General features: G+C 39.2%; 1 protein-coding gene across 5 annotated transcripts in view; it reads right to left on the bottom strand.

Annotated features, from left to right (window-relative positions):
- kazna (kazrin, periplakin interacting protein a) overlaps window positions 1-26,880 on the bottom strand; it is a 226,487-nt gene that overhangs the window by 175,725 nt on the left and 23,882 nt on the right. For all 5 annotated transcript variants that reach the window (XM_042491182.2, XM_042491186.2, XM_042491183.2 and 2 more), the window contains exon 2: window positions 26,337-26,494. In XM_042491182.2, coding sequence (XP_042347116.2) covers window positions 26,337-26,494 — 158 coding nt within the window. The remainder of the gene's footprint in view (window positions 1-26,336; window positions 26,495-26,880) is intronic.

Genomic DNA, 26,880 nt, shown 5'->3' with positions numbered 1-26,880 from the left:
TTTTGTACCATCTGTGATTTCAGCTCTGCATATGTTACCTTTGCTCCATGATTTGACTCATGACAAGGTGTAAAACACGAAGTACTGAGGTGAAATGACCATGCTTTGCTGTGAGTTTTTTAAAGTCCGGCAATTTGCCATCACATCTTTAGCTTTGAACGATCGCTATGAAAGATCGCTAACGTAAGCTTTAAAAATGATATTCATGCATTTTAGGGGGGCCACAAGACAATGAGCAAGGGAAAGAAGAAAAATTTTTAACGATTAAATGGTGAAACATTTTGAGCTACACTTGCAAAACTAATGAATACCAGATTTCACTGAGATTGAATCAGCAGTAATCTCCATTTAAGAGTGTTGCTGCAATATGCAAAGACGCACAAAAAATAAAATCAAAAATTATGTTGGGTTAACAGTTTATCTCCCTATAATATCCAAATCTGGATTCAGCTCAGCACCAGTGAGTTGATCTAGTGGAGCATACCAAACTTCATTTTGTAAATTAATGCAATTCATATCATATCTAATGATGTTTTCACTTGATTCATTTGCAGCAGAATTGAGTAGGCTCCCATTGTTATTATGATTTCAGAGAAGAAACAGGAATCAGTTATGGGAACGGGGAGAGAAGCCTCTTAAACACCATGGGGAATCAGCTTTTCCATCACTCCTGGCGTTTTGCATTGTACCTCTCCTCAAAATATGCAGATCTTTGCAAATGAACTCATTACCGCCAGTATTAAATTACCGTAGAGTGCTTACCGACAGCCTAAGTGCTGATTATGGGAACAATGGGATGTGGACACCTATGGGTGCTTTGTAATTACAGCCTGAGCCGAAAAGGCAGGGACAAGCCAAAATGAACACCTGTGTTGTATGAGGTAAAATGTGCGTACCTTGTTCCAAGAGAAGTGCTCCTAAAATCCCTGCCCCATCATGTGCTCCATGTTAACTTGGACATCAATACTGGGTGACTTTTTATCAATTACAAGAAACTTTGTTCTAAATTGAAAGCACATTATCTATCCCAACACATCAAATATGGCCTATGCTTTAATATGACGGTCTACGCTATCCTAAGTTTTGCACATTAGTTTCTGCTCATTATATTCTGCTTATTGCATGCATCTAGGGTCTTTCAATATAAGGTTTTGGTTAGGTTTAGGGACCCAAATTACTTGGTAAGGTTTAGGAAATGATCGTGTTTTGTGCTAAAAAAATACTGTTACTTGTGTTAACTGACGTTATGTGACCTAAGTACTCCACATACGCAATGTGAGTTAAGTATGTTATGTAAATTAACTTACATACGTAAGTTAACATAAGAAAACGCTGACTTTTGGTTACAAATGGGACACAAACAGCAGTCTTCTGGGTGAAAGTCCTGTGTTTGCTTGACCAATCCATCCAAGCCTAATCCATGCGCAGACTCTTTTAGGTACATCACCTGACTTCCTTTGCTTCCGTCATAATACAATAATGCCACTTACAGCATCATATTTTGAAGCATACAGCCACTGACCAAGATGTATTTGACCAACTGGGAGTGAGAATGCCCTAAAAGAACACCTGGAAACCTGTCATTTAAGAGACTCCTGGTTAAAACACTATGTAGACTAGGGTTGTGATGGTTTGAGAATTTCAAGGTATGATAATGATACCACAGTTTCAATAACCTACACAATCATATGATTGTGTAGGTTATTTATTAATTACTGGTGGCATTAATGGTAACAATAACACTGTCACAGTCTTAAGACCTTACCTGTTGTACTGTGCAAACATGTATTTGCTCAAAGTTGACTCCCGAGTTGTGTGTTGTTGTAAATTTGTAATGATTTCATTATGATGATGATGATTATTATCATCATCATTATTATTATTATTATCATCATCATCATCATCATCATCATCATTATTATTATTATTATTATTATTATTATTATTATTATTATTATTATTATTATTATTATTATTATTATTATTATTTGTGTTTAAAATGAGAATAAAATGGCAGGACAGAATCTAGGCTTTAGACTTGTGTTTATCAAAAATAACTTGCAATGCAACTTTTCATAATACTGGTACTTTAATGTGACTTATCTATGATACAATAATATCATCAATCACCATGTATAAGCTTTTGTTTACAAACTTAGATTCTGTTTTATGTGTCAGAAGATAAAACTATTTTTCCCCACATTTGCAGTATAGGGAAATTCTTAAAGTTTGTAAGTGTTATGAACCTTATCCAACAAAAAAATACACCTTGTTTGTAGGAAGTGTTGCATTATGACAAGCCACTAACTCATGCACCTACAGATGCGATGAAGGTGACATATAGTGCTGTCATGGATACATGTCTCATAATAAATCAAAAGTTCAGAGTGATTCTCTTTTGTGAGGAAAAAAACACAGTAATGACTTTTCGACTCAAATATTTGGTTTGAAAATGCTACACTGAAAATGACGGACATCCACTGAGCAAATGGAGGCAAACACATTAATGTACATGTTTTGTTTTTGCCAGCTATCCTTGTAAAAGTGACTCACATATGTATCCTGTTAAGATATGAAAGTAAGTGCTCTGTCTATGTGAAGCCAGATAAAAGGTCATCACTGTTTGACCCCGGGCTGAGTGAGCAACACACATCCCAACATCCTCCAGCACTCTACTGCTAGATTTGGAAAGCAAATGAAGGTAGTGAAAGATAAGCTCAAAAGTGTGAAAAAAAAGTCTTGCAGAGACTAATCTCAGTTTTGCCAATAGGGAGATGAAGCACCAGTGTTTGAGGATGCCTTGCAGCTGTTACCAGTCCAGTCCAGAATTCTGCATGGTTGGGATTAGTTCACTAGCTGTGTATCCAAATATGATTTTCCAACTCAGTAAGCACAGTGAGCCCTCCTGTGAAGTCAATTATAAAAAAAAAAAGTGGAGTCTTGAAGAAGTGAAATTAAGTAAGGCACAAGGTGAGGTAAATATTAACAAGCCAGTTATTCAGCTCGCCAGATGCGTGTATGCATACGTGTGTGCTGGTGTCTCAATGCGGCTCTCCTTCAACGTCACAAAAGTCAAACTTGAACAAAAAAAGATGACGACCTTTGTGACATCTGAAAACTGCAGCATCTCAGGATCACGTCATGGAAGGTAATCTGATGTGATATTGTATTGATTTCTTTTGGCTTGCCCTCTCGTCCACAGGGCTGCTGTGTCTGATTTTTTGTTTGACACTTCATTTCAGAGGTTCCTCCACTCTCCCTGCTGACTAAATCGCCCTCCAGCCTCATAACTAGCAAAAAAACACTTTTACAAATTTATCTTGTAAATATACCTTACTACATAATATGCTTTAGATTGAGTGTATTTATTACAGTCAAGCTTTCACTGTTTGGAAAATGACACCAGAATTATTGTAGATTTTTTCAGTCGTATTACTAATTAATACATTGAGATATAAAAGGTCATCATAAATTGATTATTGTTATATATTTTTTTTATTTAAAAAAAAAACAAAAAAAAAACAATGCATACTGCCACCTGATAATTATGTTTCCTTAATCTGTCTGTTTTTGAAGATTATTTCATTTTTGTCTTAATTGATAAGACAGCTGAAAAGGTTGGATATGAGGCAAAGGGCTGAGAGTTGGGCACACACATACAAGTGAGCTAGAGGTCTCCCCCCTCGATATGTCTTAAAATGGAAAGTTAATAGACACTGTCTATTTGCGTTATATTAAAACACATATTTGGGACTATACCCCTGCACAATGCACAGTCTTTTTATACTTTGTGCATATTCTTGGGACAATTTTGCACCTTTTTGCAAATACAACCACTTTCTAAAACTGCACAGTTCTTTCATTTTAATTCATATATTGTACATGTTTTTTAAAGGTTTTTAATATTTTTTTTTATTATGACTATATTCTATTCTATATCTGTATTTCCTGTTGCTTGTTTGTTTGTTTGTTTTTGTTGTTTTTTTTTATGCATGACTTGCCTTTATTTTAAGTTTAGTTTTCTTTCACTATGTTTATGTTATGTACTGAAAGCAGCTTTCCATGTGTGAAAACCTACTTGGCAATAAACCAGACTCTGATTCTGAATTATTTTAATGTTAAAATAGGATTTAACTGTTATTTTTTTTTTTTTAAAAAAAAAGCCTTTCTGCCATGCCTCAACACATCCTCCATTGTAGGTTTACTTGGAACCAAAAGGTTGCTATTGTGCATAATTCCCATAATTCTACTTAATTTTTATCAGCAGGAAAAGACTCACAGGTGGACCTCAAAGGCACACGAGTGATCAATCTGGATGAGAGGTCTGGAGGAAGAATTAACATGATTTATGGCCTTTCTCACTGTTATTTACTACTCGTGTCAAAAGCAACCAGATAGAAGGTAACTCGTGGGAGCATCCCAATGAGGGCAGAGGAAATCAAAGATAGCTGAAGTGTAATTATCTGAGGGAGAGAGAGGAACAGGGAGAAAGTGAGGAAAAGAAACAGCACTGAAATCCTATCCTCGTGTCAATATAAGTGTGTCCACAGGCAAACACAAACCTTCAATACATGGAGTTGGACAGTACCCACAGACAATCACAGTGAAACACACATATTTAAAAATATTATTATATTATTCCTAGTGTCCTTGTAAATGTTGAAAACTGGAAATAAACTTGAATGAGGAAGAAGCAAATATACGTCTGACACATTTCAGTTTTTCAAAAAAAGAAAAGAAAAGAAAAAGGTTGGGGAGTGTACTCTGCAGGGTTCAGTCAAGTGAATGATCAATATTCAGCGACACTCCTCTCTGATGAGTCATTCAACTAATGACACAGCCCGGATCAATGGTGTGCTGCTGAAAAATTGAAGCTATTCTTATTCTAAACTTAATGCACACCCTCGGCAAATATAATGAATATTTCATGACAGCAAGACACATTTTGACATCAGAGCAGCATGTCTTTCTTCTCCGTCAAAACTTGATAAAAATCGCCATTTATAGGGCCGAGGCAGAGTCTCAGTTCAAGGTGAATGATAAGGAGAAAAGTGGAAATAATAAATAATGTTCATTTCACAAGTATAACTGTCAGTCAGGGCTCTTCGTATCTACTTTTGTCAGTATTGATCGTTATATATTTCCATTAATGTTGTGTCATATCGCATCATCCGTCAACCTGACAAGTTTCTATTTTTGCTTCGTTTTCCTGTCTGAGAAATCTTGGCATGCTTTGTTCAATAGCTTAACAATATGTAAGAATATGCCTCTGTTAGGATTAAAATGTAATAGCAACTCACAAAAGCAGTAAGGTTAAAGGAAGATCTTCTATTGTAAAGCGTCTATCACGATCTAGGAAAACAAAGTTTCATCTTTTCTAAACAGTAACAACCACAAAACACATTGCTGCGTGATGCTTCAAAGAGAGACAGGTTCTTCCATTAAAACCCTGCTGTTTACATACTGCGATCATCTGACCTTTTCAAACAGAGCCACTGCACTGCAAACACGGCGAGGAATTCAGACGTAGAAACCCTGACCTTTTTTAATTTGGCAGGAGCTCAGTCTGATAGTGAATTTATCAGACCTTTCCATCAGTACTAATATGAATCGACATCAATCAAAAATGACTTTGCATTCTTTCACTCTCCTGTTTTTGGCTGGGTAATCAACCCCAGCAGATCAGTGCATAGATCATACTAATTCTACCTTAGCTGGGGTCACTTCCATTTCCTCCAGTTAATTAATGCACAAAACATATTAAATTCGTCCTACAGTATTAATTGAAAAATGTCAATCATTTTCCTGCACAATTCACCAGCTCATGGTTTGGGTCTGACTAATTTCTTATATAGTGACTGGAATTGAAATGTAAATTACTGCAAGCCATTTATATCCATATGCAAACCCAGGGAGACTGCTCTCTCACCCTTATTTGATAATGAATGGTGATGTCTTCACAGAGAGGTCACACTGCAGCTAAATGTCTGTGGACAGACTCTGCAAAGCTGCGCAACATTACCCAATTCTCTCCAGGTGAGCAATCTCACTGTGGATTTCTCATGCTTCAAAATTACACCCAGTCTAAAACAAATAGCATACTGTAAGCAAAAATAGGCTATATAAATAGTCATATTTATTTTAAACGTATTTATATCAGGCATAGAGGTTCTCGAGTTGAATTTGCAACTGCATTGCAGATGTGGCCACAAGAGACTGCGCATTCCAAAAAATGACAGTATTCGTCATTCTTTTAAATAGCTTGCAATGGTTACTGACATATATATATATATACATATATATATATATATATATATATATATATATATATGTATATATATATATATATATATGTATATATATATATATACTTGAATTATTGTTAGCAAAAAAAGATCAGTTTGGGGACCTCAGAATTGCATCCCTGCTTTTTGCTGATGATGTTGTTCTGTTGGTTTCATCACACCACCGTGACCTCCAGCATGCACCGGGGCGGTCTGCAGCCGAGTGTGCAGTGGTCATGAGAGTCAGCACCTCCAAGTCTGAGACAATGGAAAATGGAAAATGGAGGACTGCACCCTTAAGATTGGTCAATTCTGTCTGTCACAGAAACAATCTTCCAGAAAAATGTATGTTGGATTTACAGCACAGAGGCAGTGAGCCAACTATTGCACCACCAAACAGGAAGAGGATAGTGCTTTTTATCACCTATCAGTGGCTGTTTGCAGTTACCAAAGCGTAACAATCATGTTCTTTTCTGTTACAATCCGTAGTGGTGGAAATGGTAGACGCTGGCATACCTAAAGTAACGCTATCCAGTTGGGTGGGATGTAGTTAACTTTGTAACAGTAGTGCGAACAATAAAACTACTGGGCAACACTAGGGAGGAAGAGTTGAAAAGTTCCACCTTAATCCTTCCTATATGGTATCAAATGCTCTGTTACTGTATGGATGCTTTTAATCCAAAAAAAACCTACAGTACATGCTGTTTCTTTTTCTTGTGGTTTGCATGGGTGGCCCTAGCACAAAATCAAATCCCAGATCAAAGCAAGTGTTTCTATATTGTGAGCCGAACATCAACCATCCCCCCATGACTTGTTTAACAAAAACCATGAGTTAAAAGAATTGTACTTTCCATCTGAGTGAAGGGAAAAATACATGTTCTGTCAGAGACATCCACATCAGTGAGGCCCATGTATCTTGCTGTGCATTTTTTCTTAGCGACACTTGCACAGACACAATGTGTAAGCAGAATGACAGCCATATCCACCCAAACTGTCATCAAACCAACGAGGCTTTCAGGACAGTGCATTTACACAAAGAGGAGTATATGTACTGTAAATGTATTAATTGGGGTTGATTACATTGCACAGGTATATTTTTGTGTATCAACATACACTCACATACAGACTGGATAGTGACTATAATACATATTTAAAGACAGAATATCGTCAATATCACAAACAAAAAGACGGAGAGCTGGTTTGATAAGAATTCGAGAAGGGAAATAAATAGACAAATACTATGCCAGATAAATAGATAGACCAGCAGACAGCTAGGTATATCAGTATAATAAAGATTGATTTAACAACAGTGATAGAGCAAATTGCATACTTGCTTCAGGATATTGCCTTCACTGCTCTACGCTGAGGTTTTGCTGCTGCTACACACACACAGATATGAGCCATCTGCAGCAGCTTTCAGCATGGCAGCACGTCCATATCACACAAACCATCTAATAACTGGTGCCAGATAGTCAGATGCGGCACAATATTACCTTCATCCAAAAGTGCTCCCCCGGGAGCAACACCCAATCAAACTCACTTGTCTTTTGCCATCCAAATCATGTTATACTAATAATATTACACACTCAAACAGGCTTACAGGATTACAACCTTCTCTGGAACCTCAAATCTGTGCTAAAAACAAACATGAAAAGGATTTGCAAGAAGATTATTTCAGTATATATGTATGAGACACTTCTCATGTAGAAGTAAAAGCATCCAAGCAAACCAACATCTAGCTTTAATTTTAAAAGCCCATCTGAAGTCTTATCCTCCACATTATTGAGGAATATTCATAAATGCAGATTCAGTGGAGGAAATGTGGCGCATTTAGCAATTTGTGACCTCACTGTGAATATGCAGAGCTGATCTGAATAATGTCCAGTTTTCCAGGGGAGGCAGCCGGACGGCTATCGATAATGCAAAGAGCGTTCATTTAGCAGTTCAAATGTTTTGGTGGGTGCTTTGTTTTCTTTCCATTCCTAATTACAGATAGCAGCGGTGCTTGTTTAGCTGATGCTAAAGGCCTCAGGGGAAGAGGACACGATTGCCTGCTGAGAAAGTGAAAGTAATTTGTTCTAATTTAATATTTATCTATTGGAGGAGGCTGAGTTATCAGAAGGAGCCAAATTGAAAGACGCCCAAGCGTGCCCAGACAGAGTCAGCAAAAAGCACAGAAAAACAGCCAGCTCTGATGACCCTTAAACAGAAAGTGAAGAAATAGTAGGAAGACAGGGACACTTTATGTGTGTCTAAGTGAGCGACTGTGAGGAAGCAAGAGAAAAATGCAGACTTTGCACCTATGAACGTGACAGCAGGGCTCAAGCACAGGCATGTATCCATAGCAATAAACACTCCTTCTGGATATCGCTTTGGCACGGTCTAAAACCACAGCCAGACTCTGATTAATCACTGTCAGGTTTCTGTCATGTCAGTCAAAGTGATATATCTATCATGCAAAAATCATTTTTTGCTTAATTTTTTTTTTTCAAAAATTCTCTTTACTATAAGCCTTAAAGAAAAAAAAACAAACTGCACAAGCATTTTTTTGCTCTGATAGAGGAAGATGGCGTCTACATTCTTTCTGCTGACAGTAACAGACATTGATCAGGTGTACCAGATACACTCGATGAAGGTTTGTTGGACCTGAATGTTATTTTATTCATTAAATAAAATAAATATGTCAGCAGTAAGCGGGACAGTGTGCGGGAGTTTCTCTCTTTGATTATAGATACCACAGTCGGCAGAGGGGAAAAGCTGTGGAAAACTTTTGTTTCTTCAGATGCCAATGAACATATGGAAGAAAATGAACAATGATAACTACACAATGATTACAATGTTTGTATTTCATATCACACACCATACGCATTCCTGTAACTTTCACCAGCAAAAAAAATAAATAAATAAAAAAAAGAGATGATGACAGTTATGAGCTCAATCCCGTGGTAGACGTCACATGACCATGGTATTGCGGTAATGCGGTTACTGTCACAGCCTTTGCTCATTCGCATCAGCTGGGGCCAGTTGAGGTATGCCTCCTGATGCCTCCTAGTTTAGAGGTTTTCTGGGCACATCCAGCTAGCAGGAGACCTCTGGGTTGATCCAACACATGCTGAATGGATTGTTTATCTCCCCAGGAAGAGATTGTAGATGGCATAATAAGACAAATGATTTTGTTTGTTGGGTGCAACAAATCAAAACAATACACATACTTAACTGAACATTGTGTATTAACCCATTTTCATATTTCACACTTGGGAGGAACCGATTACTTTCTTTTGATTTCACACTTTGGTCATGGAGGAAGAATCTGTGCAGCTTAAGCACCTTGAAAGGGTAACGACAGTGTTAAATACATACAAACTCTTAAATTCTTTAACACTGCTACAGTTATTTATGATTTCTGATTTTACGTAGGACAGTGTATTTTCTTGGAGTAAGTGTGCCCAATCTCTTGTACACTGAATATCCTATTTTGGCATGAAACTAACCCTGAAGTTACACTCAAAGCTCACTTCACTGAAATGTACAAGCAGGCAAATCCTGTCTGGTTTGCCTGTGGTAACATCAGAAGCACCGGGCAGTTGCCTTCTCTAAATTTCTTCAATAAAATATGTGAATTCACTGTTCTGTGCAGGATTTCAGGAATCAATTTAAGCCACAGCAAGTTTACTTTTATGCAAATCCAGCGCTCTATCCGCAAAAGTCCTTTGAAATTACCTAAATAAAATTCAATAGAGTCAGAAATGCACATACAGTTACACAATATGCAAAGGAAAGTGCTGTTAACTACTTCTCTGGCAGCACTGTGTGCATCCTGAGTGTGTCAGCTTTGTAGGAAGGCTCAGTTAGCCTCATGGGAAACCGAAACCTAATCCCATTTACTCTGGTATTTAACGACGAGGAGATCTATCCTGTCTACTTTTACAGTGTGTAATCACTGCCAAAGATCAAAGACGAGACTGATATCACTCCATGTTAATGTTCTACTGATAGAGTTTTTCCTAAGCAAAGTAAATGACAAGGAGATAGCAGAAAGTGCACAGAGGGGCTCAGACCCATCATTTATAAGGAAAGCATTAACCTATTTGAAGAGGGCAATTTTGGTCCTCGCCTTTTTGATGTTGCCTTGAGCGTTATTTTTGTGTCATATTTTGGGAGGGAGAGGCTTTACAGACAAATGTGCCCAAGGGAGCAGGCGCACAAACTAAATGTTTCTGAGAGTACAATTATAACTATGCATCTCAAATGTGTTATGGCAATCAAACTGTTGAAATGAGGTTTTAGATGCATCTGTTATTGCAGTAAGACTGAGTGAATTTCCCAAGCTACAGTTGTTTCATTTCGTTTTTCAGATGGATGGCTGATTTGCCACAAGGATAATACCTCCATTAAGTGTGGCACTCTTGACCTTGGGAGTCTCGCAACTGAGAAGAATCTGCATTAGAGACATGAGCCGTACAGGGTCTTAGATCTGTGTATGATTGGATGAGCAGTGTAAGTAGCACAGGGCAATTCAATTAGATTTCTCCATCTTCTATGAAGATATACTCTGTGTTTTTGTGTGGGTGGACGTAATTTGAGGAATGGAATTCTATTTAAGTTGACGCATTGGCAAGAATTATTACTTTTTTTATATTAACACTATAAAACCTTCCAGCAGTTAAAATTTTTTGGTAAGTCCCTGTTGATAAAAGACTTATTTTCTGTGTACTCCAGACTGTCAGGCTCACTTGGTGTTTCATAATACAGGTTGCACTGGAGAACTCAATCTAACCAATAATGAAAAAAAGAATCTAAATTAATTTAAGACAATTATAACCCAGAGTCCAAGTGTTGCACTGGGTATTCTTATCTCAAGGCTTCCACGAGAGCCAATAAGCTTTTCCCACAGCTGCACTACACTGATAATTTCTTCAAAACTGTTGAAATGGAGAGGGCTGGCCTCAATTCATGCTTGAGCACAACATGTTAATGATTCCAAAGATAATGCAACCCTTAATTATTTTTTCATTATGATCCTCTGAAAAAGTGATTATTCCAAAACTAAACACTGCTGAGCTGTGTATTGTTAAGTCCGCTGTCTATTTATTGATTCCTTTAAACCTCTTTCAAGAGAGAATAATCCAAAGTGACGAGAGGGCTTTGATGACAGCACCAGCGCTTTTCAAATCATGGATTAGGCCGCTGTGAATTGTTCTATTTGTCAACTCCCGCTGACTTGCCCTGCAGTGTTTGCTAAAGTGATATGTGTCGGCAATGTCACCCCCCCCTCCACACCATATTTCAAAAACGTTTTATCATCTTTCAATCAGCTCAGTCCAAACTGGGGCTCCCACTCCGTCATTTTTCTCCATCAGCACCCACATGAAATGAGCAGCTTCGGGCTACACAATTTCTACTGTGTTTAAAAGAAAGTGCAGAAACATCTGATATGAGTGGAAATCTATTTGTCTATGAATCCACCATTACAAGGCTGACCACAGCAGCAGGTTTAGCAGAAGAAAGGAAAGCACAGTTCATCATAAGCTTATTGATTCTTCCCTGTCTGAGCTGAAATGCGATCGCACACTTTTTCAGCAGCCTCTAGCTGTGAATGTGACTATGAATGTTGCGTCTGTCTGTGTTTGTTAGTCCGACAGATTGGTCAAGATGTATCCTGCCTCTCGCCCAATGCATGCTGGGATAGGTTTGTGCCCACTGCAGTGTTACCAACTCAGACCAACAGAGAAGTCTGTCTAATTGGATTTGGCTCTTTATTAACAATATTCAATGATACACTTTTTTTTCTCCATACAGTTTTAATGTCTGAAACGGGCTCCGCTGGATGTTCAGTGTGACAGCAGCATTCATGTTATGTAGCAAACAAGCTAGCAACAGATCACCAATGCACAACAGCATTATTTGCTGACTCTAGATATAAGACAAACCACTGAGACTGAACCACTCTTCACCTTATGTTGCGGTGTCTCTCATCCTCCGTGCCACTGCCTGCGTGTCGCAGCTGCCAAAGGTAGCATGTAAGTCAAGAGCACTCACTCCGCAGCAAAATCTGGGAACCAAAACCTCTCAAGAAGTACACTGCACATACAACATTGAATGCTCAACTTGAAGCAATCTCAGTCCACTGAGGGTCTCTGACTGATGATTCAAGCCTCGGACTTTCGAGGGGCAGTCCTAAAAATACCTAAAGCTCACTTTTCTCAAAATGCCAATTTGTATGCCACCAAAACACATGCCATATCAATATACTGTATGTGTTGGTGTTAAGACAAAAGTGAAACAAAGTCAGCAAAACAACATTCTACGTGTATCATAGGAGCTCAGCTTGGGCAGTATTACGATGCCAGGATATTTAGGTATTTAGACATCCTGACAGTATGACAATAAAAGAATGCAGAGCTTTCTTTTTTTTATTTTTTAATTAAACCAGTTCTCAAAGTGGGCTACCTTTTTCTCTTTGGTATATCTTGACTTTTTTTCTTGTGCACCAGCACTTGTCACAAGCTGCTGGTACTCTTTTCTTCCCTCTCTATATCAGAATCTCTGGTCAATTCCAAATGGCCCAAAATAAACAATATTACCCAGGGGGCACTGCGTGACGCTCACCTGCCCCTGTTGTTGCCTGTCTGCTTTTCTCTGTCTGGACAGCAGCTAGTAAGTAAGATAACATTATGATGATGATGGCCCGGCTCCAAAAGGGCAATACCCCTTCTCCACCAAAATTAGCACAAGTACGTGGGCTTTATACATAGGAAAACACGCTAAAAATAGGCTATAGACTCTTTTCCCGTTACCAGTAGACTAGAGCTATGTACTCTGCAGCAGAGAAGCATGTCCTTCTAATTTCTTTTTTTTTTCTGTTTCTTAATGGTGTGTCATGTTTGACATCACATATGGATCAGAAAACAGGTGAGTAAGCACTATAAAGCAACATGTAGGCCAGTGAAAATGTTGTGGTGGTTACTACTTTTACATATTTCTCACTTATTCAGTCTTTTTCAAACATGGACACTGGTTAAGCGCTGCTTGGGTTCTAATGATTATCTAATATTCAGGCCAAAAAAGTGTATAGCGTGTAACCTGACTCCCACTGTGCAGAGGCAAGAAAAGTTGAGAGGAAACTATGATGAGATTCTCACTAATAATGTTTATTTCAAACTTCGCAGTCACACCTTCACCACACCTTCAGTGGTCATTATTTTGATTTACTTTTTTAAAGTCTTGTAGCCTTTACAAGACCTGCTGTTACCAGGGATACCACGCTGTACTTGACAGTTAGATGTAAAGTCATAGTCAACTATGGGTGGCACAAAGACAAGGAAAAGGTCAGAACAGTCATCCGAGGTGCAGTTCACATTGTCGCAGGTTACAGAACTGAAGACGGTAGTGATTCCACATGCATGCTTACACATTTAAAACATTCATGAGACCAATGCTTTAAAGCATTTTTACCTAAAGTCACATCCAAGGGTCCTGCTTTTTCCCCAACGAAACACTGTAGCTATGACCACAGCACACATCTGTGTCAGTTGCAGCCCAAAGCAGCTCTGAAACCTCACTCAAAATTGAGGGCAAAGCCTTTGATCTCGGGACAAAGCTGGTTCTGCGAGGTAATATTAGAAATACAACACAAGGAGGAAAAACACAAAGCAAGATGGACTAACAATAAACGAGCTTAGGCTATTACCTCTCCGCCTATATGTCACTTTATACATTCAAAACAGTCTTCTGATGCCCTGTTTCCATAGTAACGCACTGCCTCGTGTGCACACACAAACACACTCCTGAGGCAGCAGTCCCATCAGCTGTGGTTTCCACTTAGACTGCATCAATAGATGAGCAAGTTAGATTGGTAGAGTGTTGTATGTAATGCAGGCCGGCCTTGCGGAGACAGAAACTGAGCCACTGTGACCATCAGGCTACTAACTAACCCAAACCAAAATCAATATTTATACAAGGCGAGCGCATGCACACATATAATAGAAATAAAGGTTTCTGTCTACAAAGACAAGCCAGGAAAATCTATGGCTGCCTGCAACAGTGCCTGTCGGACAAGCTACGTTGCCTGGTAACCTTGGTATGACTTGGCCAGTGATGCAAATATTTCTATTCAGTACCCAAAAGTATGAGTTATTCAGTAAATTTATATTCCCAAGGATCTCTATATTCTGGGTCACTTAGCAACATAATAAATGCATTTTTAGACAGTTTGGCAGTCTAAGGGCTAATTTATACTCCACTTACATCCAAAAATAGATACGCCCACTTCAAACACTGTAAGCCTCACTGCCCTCATATTTCCATGCGTCCGTTATGATGGCATACACAGCTAATAGAGGGCACTGGACGTCAGAGTCAAAAGTTTCACAAATGTACAAAACAATGAATAACACTCCAGCCTGTCCAAATGCATTCAGAGCCTAAAATAAATTCAAAGCACATTTCTAAGAATGGTTATGGTGATTCTTTCTCAAAAGGTAAACATTTTCTACAGTCTTTGGTCTGTAAATAAGGTAATCTCATTAACTATATAAAAATATAGGACACAGCCACCATGACATCAGCCACCGGTTTGTGAACTCCTGTTTGGAAGCCTCAAGTCGGGTGTTTGGTCCATCACCATCTTGGTTTTTGGGGGCCAGAAGTGACCATATTTAGACGAGAGGGTGAAGCTGTGAAGGAGCGAGAGGCGGCTCTGACTCATAGACCGTAGTGACGCCCCCCCACCCCAGACAGCCTTTTTACTTAAAGCAGACCTTCCCTTTAAAATGCGCAGCTATAAGACTTATTTATAAGACAAAATTTTAACAGGTAAGTTATATAAGAACTCAACTTCCACACAATTGCAATGAATGGAGGAAAGAAGCCATAGAAACTGAAACAGTTTTTTGGAAGCATTTGAAGACTGGGGGTCTATGGGGAATGAATCGCTTTTGGAGCCAGCCTTAAGTGGCCATTAGAGGAAATGCAGTTTTTGGCACTGTCGCATAGGCTTCATATTTCAGCCCTGGAGGGTGTTGCTTGGGTCATCCATGAGCCACTTAGTATCCAGCAGGGTAATGGATAAACTAAATACGTTTTTTTGTAGCTTCAGTTACTATCATCCCCTTTTATCTCACAGCCGAACAGAAGTTCCTGTATCTCTTTGCAGACAATCCCACATGTGGTTCGCAAGCATTCAATACAGCAAGATCGAGCTGAAGTGGCCTTCTCACTCAACACCAAAATGAAACACAATGATTTGGAAAACCAATAAAGCCATTTCCCGGTGGGGGGGTGGGGGGGGGCACATCCAGCGTTTCAAGCCTAATCTGCCTGTTCAGGGTTAAACATCTTTACTTAGCCATTTGCTCGAATCTGACCTTAAGCTTGCGTTTCACCTTGAAGGATGCACATTTATCTTTCCCTATCCCAGGAGAACCCCGAAAGGACAGTTAGTCATTGCTCCAGCTGTGTTCAGAGACCAGCTCCGAGGGCTGGTAGTCACAGACTCTCTGAGGTACTGCATTCAGGATCAATGCAGACTATTAACCACGCATGGTGCTATTCCTACAGCTTGTGCAAGTCTTTGTTAGAGCCAGACCTTGACCTCTGATTGAAAGGGTTAAAGCTTGCTGAGAGTAGGACTTAGGAACTCTGCAGTGTGGTAAAGGCTTTCACAATCATCAGCTCTCTCCCCTGCTCTTTTAGCACACGTCTAAATCAATAAACTAGTCATTTTCAGTTTTCATTGCAGAGAGCTCACTTGAAACATACCATTTCTTATTTAATGTAATGGGTCTTTACATGTAAGGTGAGTGGAAAGATTTTCTGTGCCTCCACATAATTACACTGTGGGAAAGCATTTACTGATTTTCAAGGATGTTAGTACAACACCATGTGCCAACACATTAACAAATACTCAAAACATGACTCATACAGCTAGTCACAATCATTCAGAATACTGAAAATCTGTTTTGAACTTCAGAAAGAGCACAAAAGACACTAGAGCTAGAGCAGATTACATAAACTAACATTTTTGAGAAGAATCCCATAAAGAAATGATGACCCAGATAAGCAAAACATTTAGAGTAGAGAAATTGCTCTTTGATTGACAACCTTTCTTGTTAGTCATCAGCTGATATATGTGCTGGTCCTGATACATCAACTATCAACTATTAAAGGGGAGCCCAGTCACCAGGATGAAATATGGGCATTTCATAGGCATGCCATTGTTAAGATTACGTGTATATGAGCTGAGTTTCTCATGAATAGGAAGAGGAGATTATGTATAATGTAGGTGGGACAGCTGCAAAGCAACAGACAGAAGAGAAACACTGACCAACAAAACCTGCCCTTTTTGAATGCAAGTTTAGGACATTTCCAGTCGTGTTTGTAGCAACCGAACCAGGTATTTTAAGCTAAAGCAATGTTTTCCTAACCCTAACCAAAGTGGGGTTTGTGCCTAAACTTAACCACACATTTACACAGTTTTGTCATAGCTTTACATTGGAAAAGTAAATAAACGCAGAGTTTCAACACAACCGCTACGTATGAAACATGCAAATGTAACATATCCAGGGTTTGCAGAAACGAACAATGCCAACATTTATTCTGCCCATTGCGTTGTTAAGGGCCAATGTGCTGTATAATCCCTGCTGATTTATCCCTCAGTGCACACACACAGTATTAAAGATAAACGTATACAGTGGAGCCTGTGTCCCATTGTTCTCTAATTGCTGTCCGTTGACACAGTTAATGGGAGCTCAGTCACTCAATGCTGGTACTGAGACTTTTGTGATTTCTGGTGGCTGTGTTTCTTGCTCTGATGAGAGTCTTGCTCTGATGTAGGATGCAAATTGCAAAACCAGTGTATTCGGTTACAAGTTGAGAACTAATTACTGTACATGTCAGATAACAGAAAGTAGTGAGACAGTTTAGCAGGATAACAAGACATTTTTTATACAAGCCCGAAGCCAGTTTTTCCAACAAGCCTAACTCTCTGAGCTGTGTGTGAATTAACTTTAATCTGGTGATAGTGGTAGCTCTCAGCTTCCGATCATGTCATATCATTATTTTTCAAAATTTCACAGTTTTTAAAGTACCCCTCAACTCAGCAGTTTTTCCTGCATTTATGCCACCTTCAATGTCTGACCTTGACATGCCTGTATTGGCTTGTATTTGTGCAAAGTTTGTCACTAGAGACATGTTTTCACATTCCTCTACTGAAGGGGTCGATGTCTGTTCACTAATTTGAGATCAAAACATGTTGGGCAAGCTAGATTAAGTATGTCAAGAAAGACCAAAGCAGTCTAATACGCAAAACACAAATCAATGGAGGAATAGACTTCAACACAACAACAGAAAAGTCCTTAAATCTCAAGCGCAGAACGGAGTTGTCCGTACAGAGAGCAGGGTTTGGATTAGCATAAAGTTTGGACATCAAACATGATAGAGTGTGGACTTTTGAATGTAGATATGATTCTTCACACTTAGCAATTATGTGGGGAAAAACATGTCTTTTATTTACGTATATAAAATGTGTCTGAAAGGAGACTTTCAGTGTCAAGTCGGCAATATTTCAAGTTCAGAAAAAGAAGAAAAGCAGTGCCCTCTTTCATTCCAATGAGATGCTGTTGCTCCTGGCTCAACTTTTGTCCAAAATGAATGCCACAATGCTACTGTTTACCCAATAATTGTTGTGAAAGAGCATAAAATCATTGCTGTTGTGGTAACATGCCAGAGCTGTAAAATCCATTTCTCATTATTAGAAACGGCTGTGCAGTGTTTTAATGGCTGACAAGCCTTCACATTAAGGGATCATACTGAAATCATTTTCTCAGGTTGCATTTCATCAATGCAGCTCCTTGCCATTTCTTAACACTGTCATCATTTGCGGTCTAAACATCTGGTGACACACATGAAAGCTAAGTGTATGTTTGTAATACAATATGTTTAATACTGCGTAAACTTCGGATAAAGCTCTGTTAATCTCTTTCAGATGAGTGTGTCCAAATATCAACACAAACTGCAATAACAAAGTGTAAAGAAATGTTTTGATTTATTTGTCACATTTAATGATAGTGTGCGACTTCTCACCTGGATTACCAGAATTTAGGTAAAAGTAAAGGATACAGTTTCTTACACTATATGATTTCCTGCTGACTCATGACAGTTCTCATACCATTACTGTTTCACTGTGACAGAGAGCTCTTTTCTCCTCAGGCAACATTCAGAACTGAATTCCCATAATGAAATGGTTTTCAATTTATTCCTTACAAGATAAGCCGTCATTTTCAATCTGCTCAACATACAAGTCCACCAGCTAGAGGAGTAATATCATCGATCTCGCACCCACCATTCAATTTTTGTGTGGCCCCCAAAAAAAGATTGCAAGTAGCAGATAAAGAGTAAAAGACATAATTTTACATTTTCCTCCTGGATACTATCTGCTCGTGAATGAGATATCCTTGTGCATTTTATTAAGGGCGATAGTCTTGACCGCAGCAGCATTAACAATGACAGGGGTTTGACCTTGTCTGTATAAGTGCCATCACTGTGAATAACGTTCACAGCGATCGGGCAATTATAACTTTGAGGAAAGGCGAACAGGAATAGGAATAAACTAATTGAAAATGTAATAATAACAGAGACTTCAAAACAAGTGACCTCAAGTTCAAGCTTCCTGCGTTTGATATGAAAGAAGCATTTTCAAATTCAAACATCGCAGCGAAGCCGTGAACTCGGGTGAGCTAATTCTCGCCTTTTAAAAAACACTGCTGCATGTTTTGACAGCAGAGTGAAAGCAAGGAAACACTACGGCTATTTCCAACAGCAGATGAAGACAAAACTCTCTTTGAACCAAATCACCCAATTTCAATTCTCATTTGTCACACTCTGGGAATGAGCTGGGCCACAATAAGCCATCACCATAGTTGCACATGGCAGCATATCTGGCTGTCCCGTATTTGAGCAGCGCCTATTAGACAGGCCTGGTGGAGTCAGAGGAAGGGTTGAGAGGGCAGATGGGACCAAGGTGATGTATTATGCATGGGTAAGAACCGTGCTCTGGAGGGCCAGCTGAGGCCCCAGTCGGAGAGGGACAGACTGACCCAACCAGACCTATCACACACTCGTTCCCTCTACAGCACCTCCCCCCAGTCCTCAGAGACTGTGGGCAGCCTGCGCTCTTCCGTGACCCTGGGCACAGGTCCAGCAGTATTGGCTAATATATGTGGAAGTCAGTCCTTTGTGTTGAAATATTAATTTGGACACAGGATTTGATTTGATACAACTGACTGAGGTATTCAGTCGTCGCCAGCTATAGATAGGGGTATTATTGCCTTAGCTGTTAAGTAAGCAGTATTAAAGTTGATTAATGCTCAATGTCAGACACATACAAAGGCAGAGCCTTCTGTCCGTACTCTATGTTCATGTTGTCCATATTTGTGCATGTTTTCTGAAAGCTTACAGATACGGACGTAACAAAGCAGCACCATCGGAAATTGCTGTGGGGCTGCAGGATAGTTCAAGCAAGACACAACCATAGGAATGCGCAAAGACATTATAAAAATCCCGAAATGGAGCAAATCTTTTGAATAGTGAAAAACATACTCTGTCCCATGTCCCAGTGTATTTAATGGCCTCACAGACCACCGCCGTCCACAACGCTGCCTCTGTTAAAAGATACATTATTACAACCTCCTTCCCAGACGCCATGTTTGTTGTGTCCATAAACTTTTGACTCTGCCCTCTAGTGCCATCGTGGATGTATCTATGCAAACATAAAGCATCAGGGATGGGTGAAAAAATATCGATGCAGTATAGCACAGCCATGATTTTGTATGGCAATATCTGACATAGCACCCGTGTATCAGTTTTTTTGATTAGACAAAATGTAAATATTACAAACACAAATGAAATTACTGGTAGCCTACTGAAACAATAAAATCAATTGCTCTTTCAGTCCAATGAATACAATTTGCTGCAATACATCATCAGATAAAATGGCTGTTAAGAAAGTTTTTCTTTGAGGAGATGAATTAATCGCAATATATCACGATAAATGTTATCTCATACTCTGAATATCGCAACATATTTAACTTATGTACCGTGAAAATATCGTATGGTGGGGCCCCTGGTGATTCCCTTCCCTATAAAGGACCCATGGAAATATGTGGGCCGTGATGGTTAAAGGGAGTATAAATGAGACCTTTATTGTTTTTTGGCCACATGGTGTCAGCAGAACAAGCACTGAACACAACATTTTATCAATTTGAAAAGTTCTTGCCTGTTTTATTTTTTTAACAGTGCTAATGTGGACAGTTTTTTAAGAATGAGGGATGGAGAAACCCTGCTTTATGAAAATACAAGTGCACTAGCCCTGGGAATGACATCCTGTTAGTATGAAATTGTTAATAAGTGCAGTTTTATGTCAAAATTACCATCCATTTACTTTCACACAACACAACACATTTTCCAGGGGATTCTATAATACTGTATCCATGTCTCTGAGTTCAGAAAAAGAAGACTTTGTAACTCTACAATACTTACTGGCGAAGCTAAGTTAGTGCACTTTACAGCCACACAATATTGATCCTCTCAAAATAGCCAGCAATGCCAGCAATATTGATTTGCTCTGTGGTCAATACGAATTACAAAAGGCTCACAATTACTGCTTTTTGGAAAAATTTCATTACGTTTAATATTGATCTAACATGTTTCTATATTCATTGTATTTTAGCTCTAAAATTTTGTGCACTTGTACAAAAAGGACCCAGGAATCTGCTCTTTCTGTTAAAGTGACAGACTTGTCCGCAGCTCTCCAGTGATGATTAGAGCAGAGTGGAGGTCGGAGGAGGTCAGATAGATCTTATTTATCAGTGTCTCCAACCAGTCACTGTCAAAGTCACCTTTACTGGTCTCCAATCTGCGTCCATCTCCCCCTTTTGCTTAAACTCTCCCCGTCTCTCCCCACATTCCCCTCCGCTAATGACTGACAGCACAGTTAATGTAGTCACAGCCGGGCACGGCACGGGAGGGGGAGTTAGAGAGAGGGTCAGTGGCAAAAGCTCAGCAGCCAATCTCCTCCCAGCTTGACTGCAGTATACACACCAGATGGGCCCTTGGAGGAACAGAAAGATCCACATGGAGCCGCTCTGCAGTGAGCTGTCTGTTGCAGGACAATAGCAGTGGTTGGTAAAAATTGCCATGTTCTAATGATATGTCATGATAAAGTGGAGAAAGGTGAAAGGAAGATTTGAGAATCTTAAGTTTTTTCAGAGAGGTCAGCTAGCCCCCCCCCCCGCCCCCCCACAGTCACTGGGGATCCATCAAGGTGGAAGTAAAAGAAAATGAAGTGCCAATTTCATTTGATCAAAGCCAGAAACACAGAAAAGAAAATCAGTGTATTACAGTATCAAAATTATCCATCTACTGTCTTGGAAATAATTTTCCAGTGATTCATGCTAAGTCTAGGATACGCCTTGTTATCTTAAACCACAGAATTTTGTTTATACTTATCAGACTTTAAATGATTTATAATTATTTAGACAATCATAATAATCTTAATTGTTTAAAACTGTATCTGTATACTACAGGCTGAGCTTCAATAGTACTTTTTTAGTTTGAAACACTGCTAGCCACCAACTTCTGTAGGCCTACTATCAAATATTTCATTTTTTGATAATACACATTTCAATTTGCCATTTCTTGTATTTTCTCAGAGTGGTTGGTAGTCATTTGGGGATTTGAGGAATCAGATAAATTTGTTATTCTATGTGGCATTAAACCGTCAAAACAAGACTATGAGAAAATGACCGCAAACATTGAATAAACACATGAATAAACTTTTAAAAAGATGCGTCATAGATGCGTATAATTTGTCAAACAATCAAACCACATTTCCAGGTTTGTGACATTTTTATGTTATACATGACAACAGAAACTCTATAATTCCAATAATTGAAATTGTATTTAATTGCAATATATAATATTAGATTTTGAAACATGAATGTTTTCATTGTCATGTTTTACACGGACCCAAGTTGAAATGAAGCCAAGTAAAAGGGCCAAAAACTGCAGTTCAACAAATGGCCACTTGAGGCTGGCTTTAAAAGCAGTCAATCCCCATGGACACCAATTTTTAAATGCCAAACTTAACAGTAAAAATAAATATTATTAAAGACTGGTTAAAAAAGAAAGAAAAAGGTTTTGGTCTCTATGGCTAATTTCAAAATCCATGAAAACTGTACAGGGGCTGAATTTTTATATAACCCATCCATCTATGCTATTATACATAATGACCCTCTCGTCCAACATTGGTAACTTCCTGCTCCAAGGGAAAAAAAAAAACAAAAAAAACAAGATGTCGATGGCTGAATGCCGAATGCCAAACTCAAGGCTTTAAAATGTGAGTCAAGAAGCAAATGGGGGATGTCATGGCGGCTGCATCCAATATTTTATACAGTTTACTGGCGAACCTGACAAATTTACTATACAGACATATTTTCCATATTGACACATCAGCCACTTTATACTGCATGGAGCTTTTTGCTCTGAGGAAACAAAAAAAAGGACAACCATCCTTACTGATTGACACCCGCTTCAACATTTTGTTTGTGCTACAACTAAAAGGGAAAGAACAATGTTCAGAAGCTTGCTGACAGAATGAGAGGTACCTGGAAAGTGAGTAAATTAACAAGACAGAGTCTGCCGTGTTGTTGAAAGAAAGATGGCTACCTGTCTTTCAGAGAGAGAAAGAGAGAAAAAGTGATGGAAGTGAAAAAAAAGAGAAGAAAGGAGCCTTCAATGTCAGTCAACAGTCACTCAGTAGTCTCTGCGTCTCCTGTCCTGGTGTGCAAGTGAATTTTCCCTGAGCTTTGAGCATCAAACACGCTTTTTAGCCTTGCAGAGACGTAGACAAGAGGCTGAGAGAATCAAAGAGACAAAATGCTAAGTAGGTACTCTGTACTGTTTGGATCTGTGTGGTAACCAATTTTAGTTTTGTTTAAATTATTCTATATAAAAATGGCCAACCAGCGAGCACTTAAAGCCTTGCAATGCTGTAGCAGATTAAAGTTCATGAGCATTTTAATTCAGCAACATCTGCTACTTTCGAGCTCATACAGAAAATTTTCAATACAAATTAATTTGTGTTTGTGTGAGGGAATACAAATGAAACTTTAACAAATTAACACAACAAGCATATGCGCATTAAATTGCAAACAGCTCAATCACACTCTTGACACTGCCACTTCAGCTGACTGCACCCTCCCTCCCCTAATTCGAGCTCGTAGGAATCCAGCCTCTCATCTCCTCCTCCTCCTCCTCTTCCCTCACAAAGGTTATGTGAAATTATCAGCACGAGCAGGAGCAAAACCAGAGGAGAAAACTGAGGGAGGAGAGATGCAGGAGAGATGCTGTCAATAATGTCATGTCCCTCTCGCCTCTATTTGACACAACAAACGTGGTTCAGCAAATTCATGATTAACAAACGGGTGCCACATGAGCACTCCGCAAACATCAATCCACAGACATCCTCACAGCTGCTTACTTTAATGATTGAAGCCTCGGAAAATTATCTTAAGGACACTGGGGTCATCTCTAAATGAAGGACTTGAAGTGAGAAGAGAGGTGGCAACAAAAAAACAAATTAACTGTAAGGATACTTTCTATGTTCTGTTCAGTGGATCTGTCATCACACTGAGGGAATTTAAGTGGCAACTGACTCTCATGGAGGAAATGTAACCTTGTTGTTGCACCCCTATTACAAAAAGTCAATATTTTCATTTCATCTGAGACCCTTTGCTGGAGCAGCTCAGAAATAGTATTCTGTGTCTTCACAAACAATTTGCGCTGGTGCAAAATGAAGCATGAAGTCCTTCACTACGAGTCCGCCAGGTAGTGACACAACCTTGGGTTTTCTCTTTTTGTGATTTCACAAATTCAAGCGTCTTTTTTGACCTTTGCTCTCCAAGATCGCATTAGCCTGCAGCTTATAAAGTGGATTAAATGTGTCTTGTGTCATTATTAGTCATTAGTCATTAGTCCTAGATAATTTCACTGCGTTGCACATAGCTATGCAACAAATCATTATTTTCAGTTATTTTATTTTCTCTGCAGACCTAAAGTCTGGTGGGGATCATGTTTTTGGTCGCGTGTGTGTGTGCCTATCTTTCCTCAGCTAATCTATCATATCAGCCTAATATTTTGTGGGTACATTTATGTCATGGTTGTGGTAATTCACAATTGTTGAAAAAAAAAACATTCTATACTATCATTGACTGCTGACGTCTCAGTCCTCTTAGGGTCAAAAGTGATCCGCAAAAGTAGCAAAAGCATAAAGCAAGAGGCATTTCTGGCAATCAGCTCAGCTAAAAACAAGCCGTACAGTCTCATTTTGAACCGGAGCATCTGCAGATTGAGTCCATATCTGTTATGTTATGATCCACTAAAGTCAGGCTCGATATGAAATGAAAAGTCCATCTTTTTATTTTTTTTGCTGCCATCTTGACCGTAAGGGAGCTGGGAGGGACAGTTGTACTGGGCTTAGTTGCGCCACCTGCATTGTCTCAAGTGGCAGAAATCACATTTCATTATTTTTTAGATTTATTGAGCAATTAGTCATTTGGTCTATAAAATATCAGAAAATAGTTCAAAAAAATAACCGCAGGGTAAATTTTTCTCAAAATTTCAAAATTATTTGTTTAAATACACCAAGAGTTTAAAAAACAAAAACACTTAATTTACAATAATATAAAACATGCATGTATGTAAATATTGTATTCATGCTCTCAGATCACATGGTCATCTGCAGTTTTCTGTTTTTTAGTTTTAGTTTTAACTTTGGAAATCATTTTTACACCGTAAATGTAAGGGCCATGATTGCACTACGAAAAAACAGTGATGGGATTGTTACTTTATTCAGGATTTGTTATAGAGCTAAAATGAAAGTTTCCAATAATTGCTATTGGGCCACAGTGAAAATATGTATATCGAAGTTCACCAAAGTTTACAGAAGCACTGTACTAATATCCCTCTCCATCATCACTGATCGCAACAATGTCATTGAAATTAGCCTGTTTTGGTGATTAATTCTTGGACTCTAAACAATCGTGATTCAGGGACAGACCTAGAAATGTTGCTGTTACAAAGGCTGGTGTGACCAACCAGTAACACTAGCCCCGCTTCAACCAGTGATCTAATGCTGCATTTCCACTGCAGGGTACAGCACGGCTCTACTCAACTAGACTCCCTCTTTTTTGGCTTTTCTTTAGCAAAAGTTGTGTTTAGCACCTGGTACTTTTTTGGTACTACCTCAGTCAAGGTTCAAATCGAGCTGAGTCAGTACTAAAAAGTGGAGTTGAAACATTGCATTCCACAATGGAAAAAAAATAAGGAAAAGGACAACGTAGATCAATATCTCATCCCGTATACAACAACTATTCTTCAGTAGCCACATTTACACAGCCTGCTCAAGACGGGAAAATCACTCCATTATGCCGCCCTGCTGTTCTGCATGTAACATTCTGCATAAACATCCTATCGCAGAGAAGGGGACAGAGCGGTAACAGCGCCGTGACGACGTTCCATGTAAAATGTGAAGCTGGAAAGACGTGACCATGGGCGGCATGAGAAGCTGTAAATGTCTGCATACTGGGAAAACAATTCAATTCGGAGGCTCCTTACCCTTTGAGCAGAGGACAAGATCAGCCACCACAGAGACAGTAAATGATTGTGATTAACATGATATGCCTTTGTTACTGTTAAGAAAGCACTGCCGACGCATATATTATATGTCACACTAGAGGCCCAGGCTGTTGTGTTACATGTTACGTCTGTCATCCCTTTTTTGTGTGCGGGATGCTGTGATGGAGTGTATAATCACACACTGGAGCGGACTGATGCCGCTGTTGTTTGGTACTGCGTAAAAACGCAGAGGCAGAATAAAGAGTGGACTTGGCTGCGGCCCTATAGCACGATCTCTGTGTAAAAGTGACTATCGATATCGACTTTCTTTCTCTACCCCCACCTGCCTTCTTGCAAGCCAATGAATGTTCTGTTTCTTACCTGTGCATCCACAAGGAGGTGCCTCATCAGGGTCATGGACTTCTGGAGCGTCTCCTTCTCTGGAGGAGGAAAGACAGGCTGCTCCTGCTCCAGGGGCTTGGGTCCAGTCACCATAAAGCTTGCAATCTGGTCATTCAGGCTGTTCAGGGACTGCACAGCTACAGGGACACACGGAAATAAGTCCGTTAACATAACAACCATTTGTTAGATTTGGATGTTGATTGGAAGTGATTAAAATATCAGTCATTAATCTGGTGAATTAAACCTGCATTACAAAAGACGATAAAACTGTACAAATGTAAATTACAGTATATATTTATACATCCTCTCTATCAGAGTGCAGGCACACTTAAGTGGATCGTAAAATGCTTTCAATACTAGAGAGCCAGACACACACACACACACACACACACACACACACACACACACAAAATTCTTCTTCCTTTGTGGATGCAGCGCTAGCCTCTTTCTGAGCAGGAACAACAGAGATAACACAGTGGAAGAACACAGCTTCCTACTGTCACACTGTCACTGACTTTCTCTG

Source organism: Plectropomus leopardus, chromosome 9, assembly GCF_026936395.1.
Source record: "Plectropomus leopardus strain MGB_pleo_1.0 chromosome 9, ASM2693639v1, whole genome shotgun sequence".
Lineage (NCBI taxonomy): Eukaryota > Metazoa > Chordata > Actinopteri > Perciformes > Serranidae > Plectropomus > Plectropomus leopardus.
Note: the sequence above shows the minus strand (reverse complement) of the source record. Positions and strands in the feature narration are given on the sequence as shown.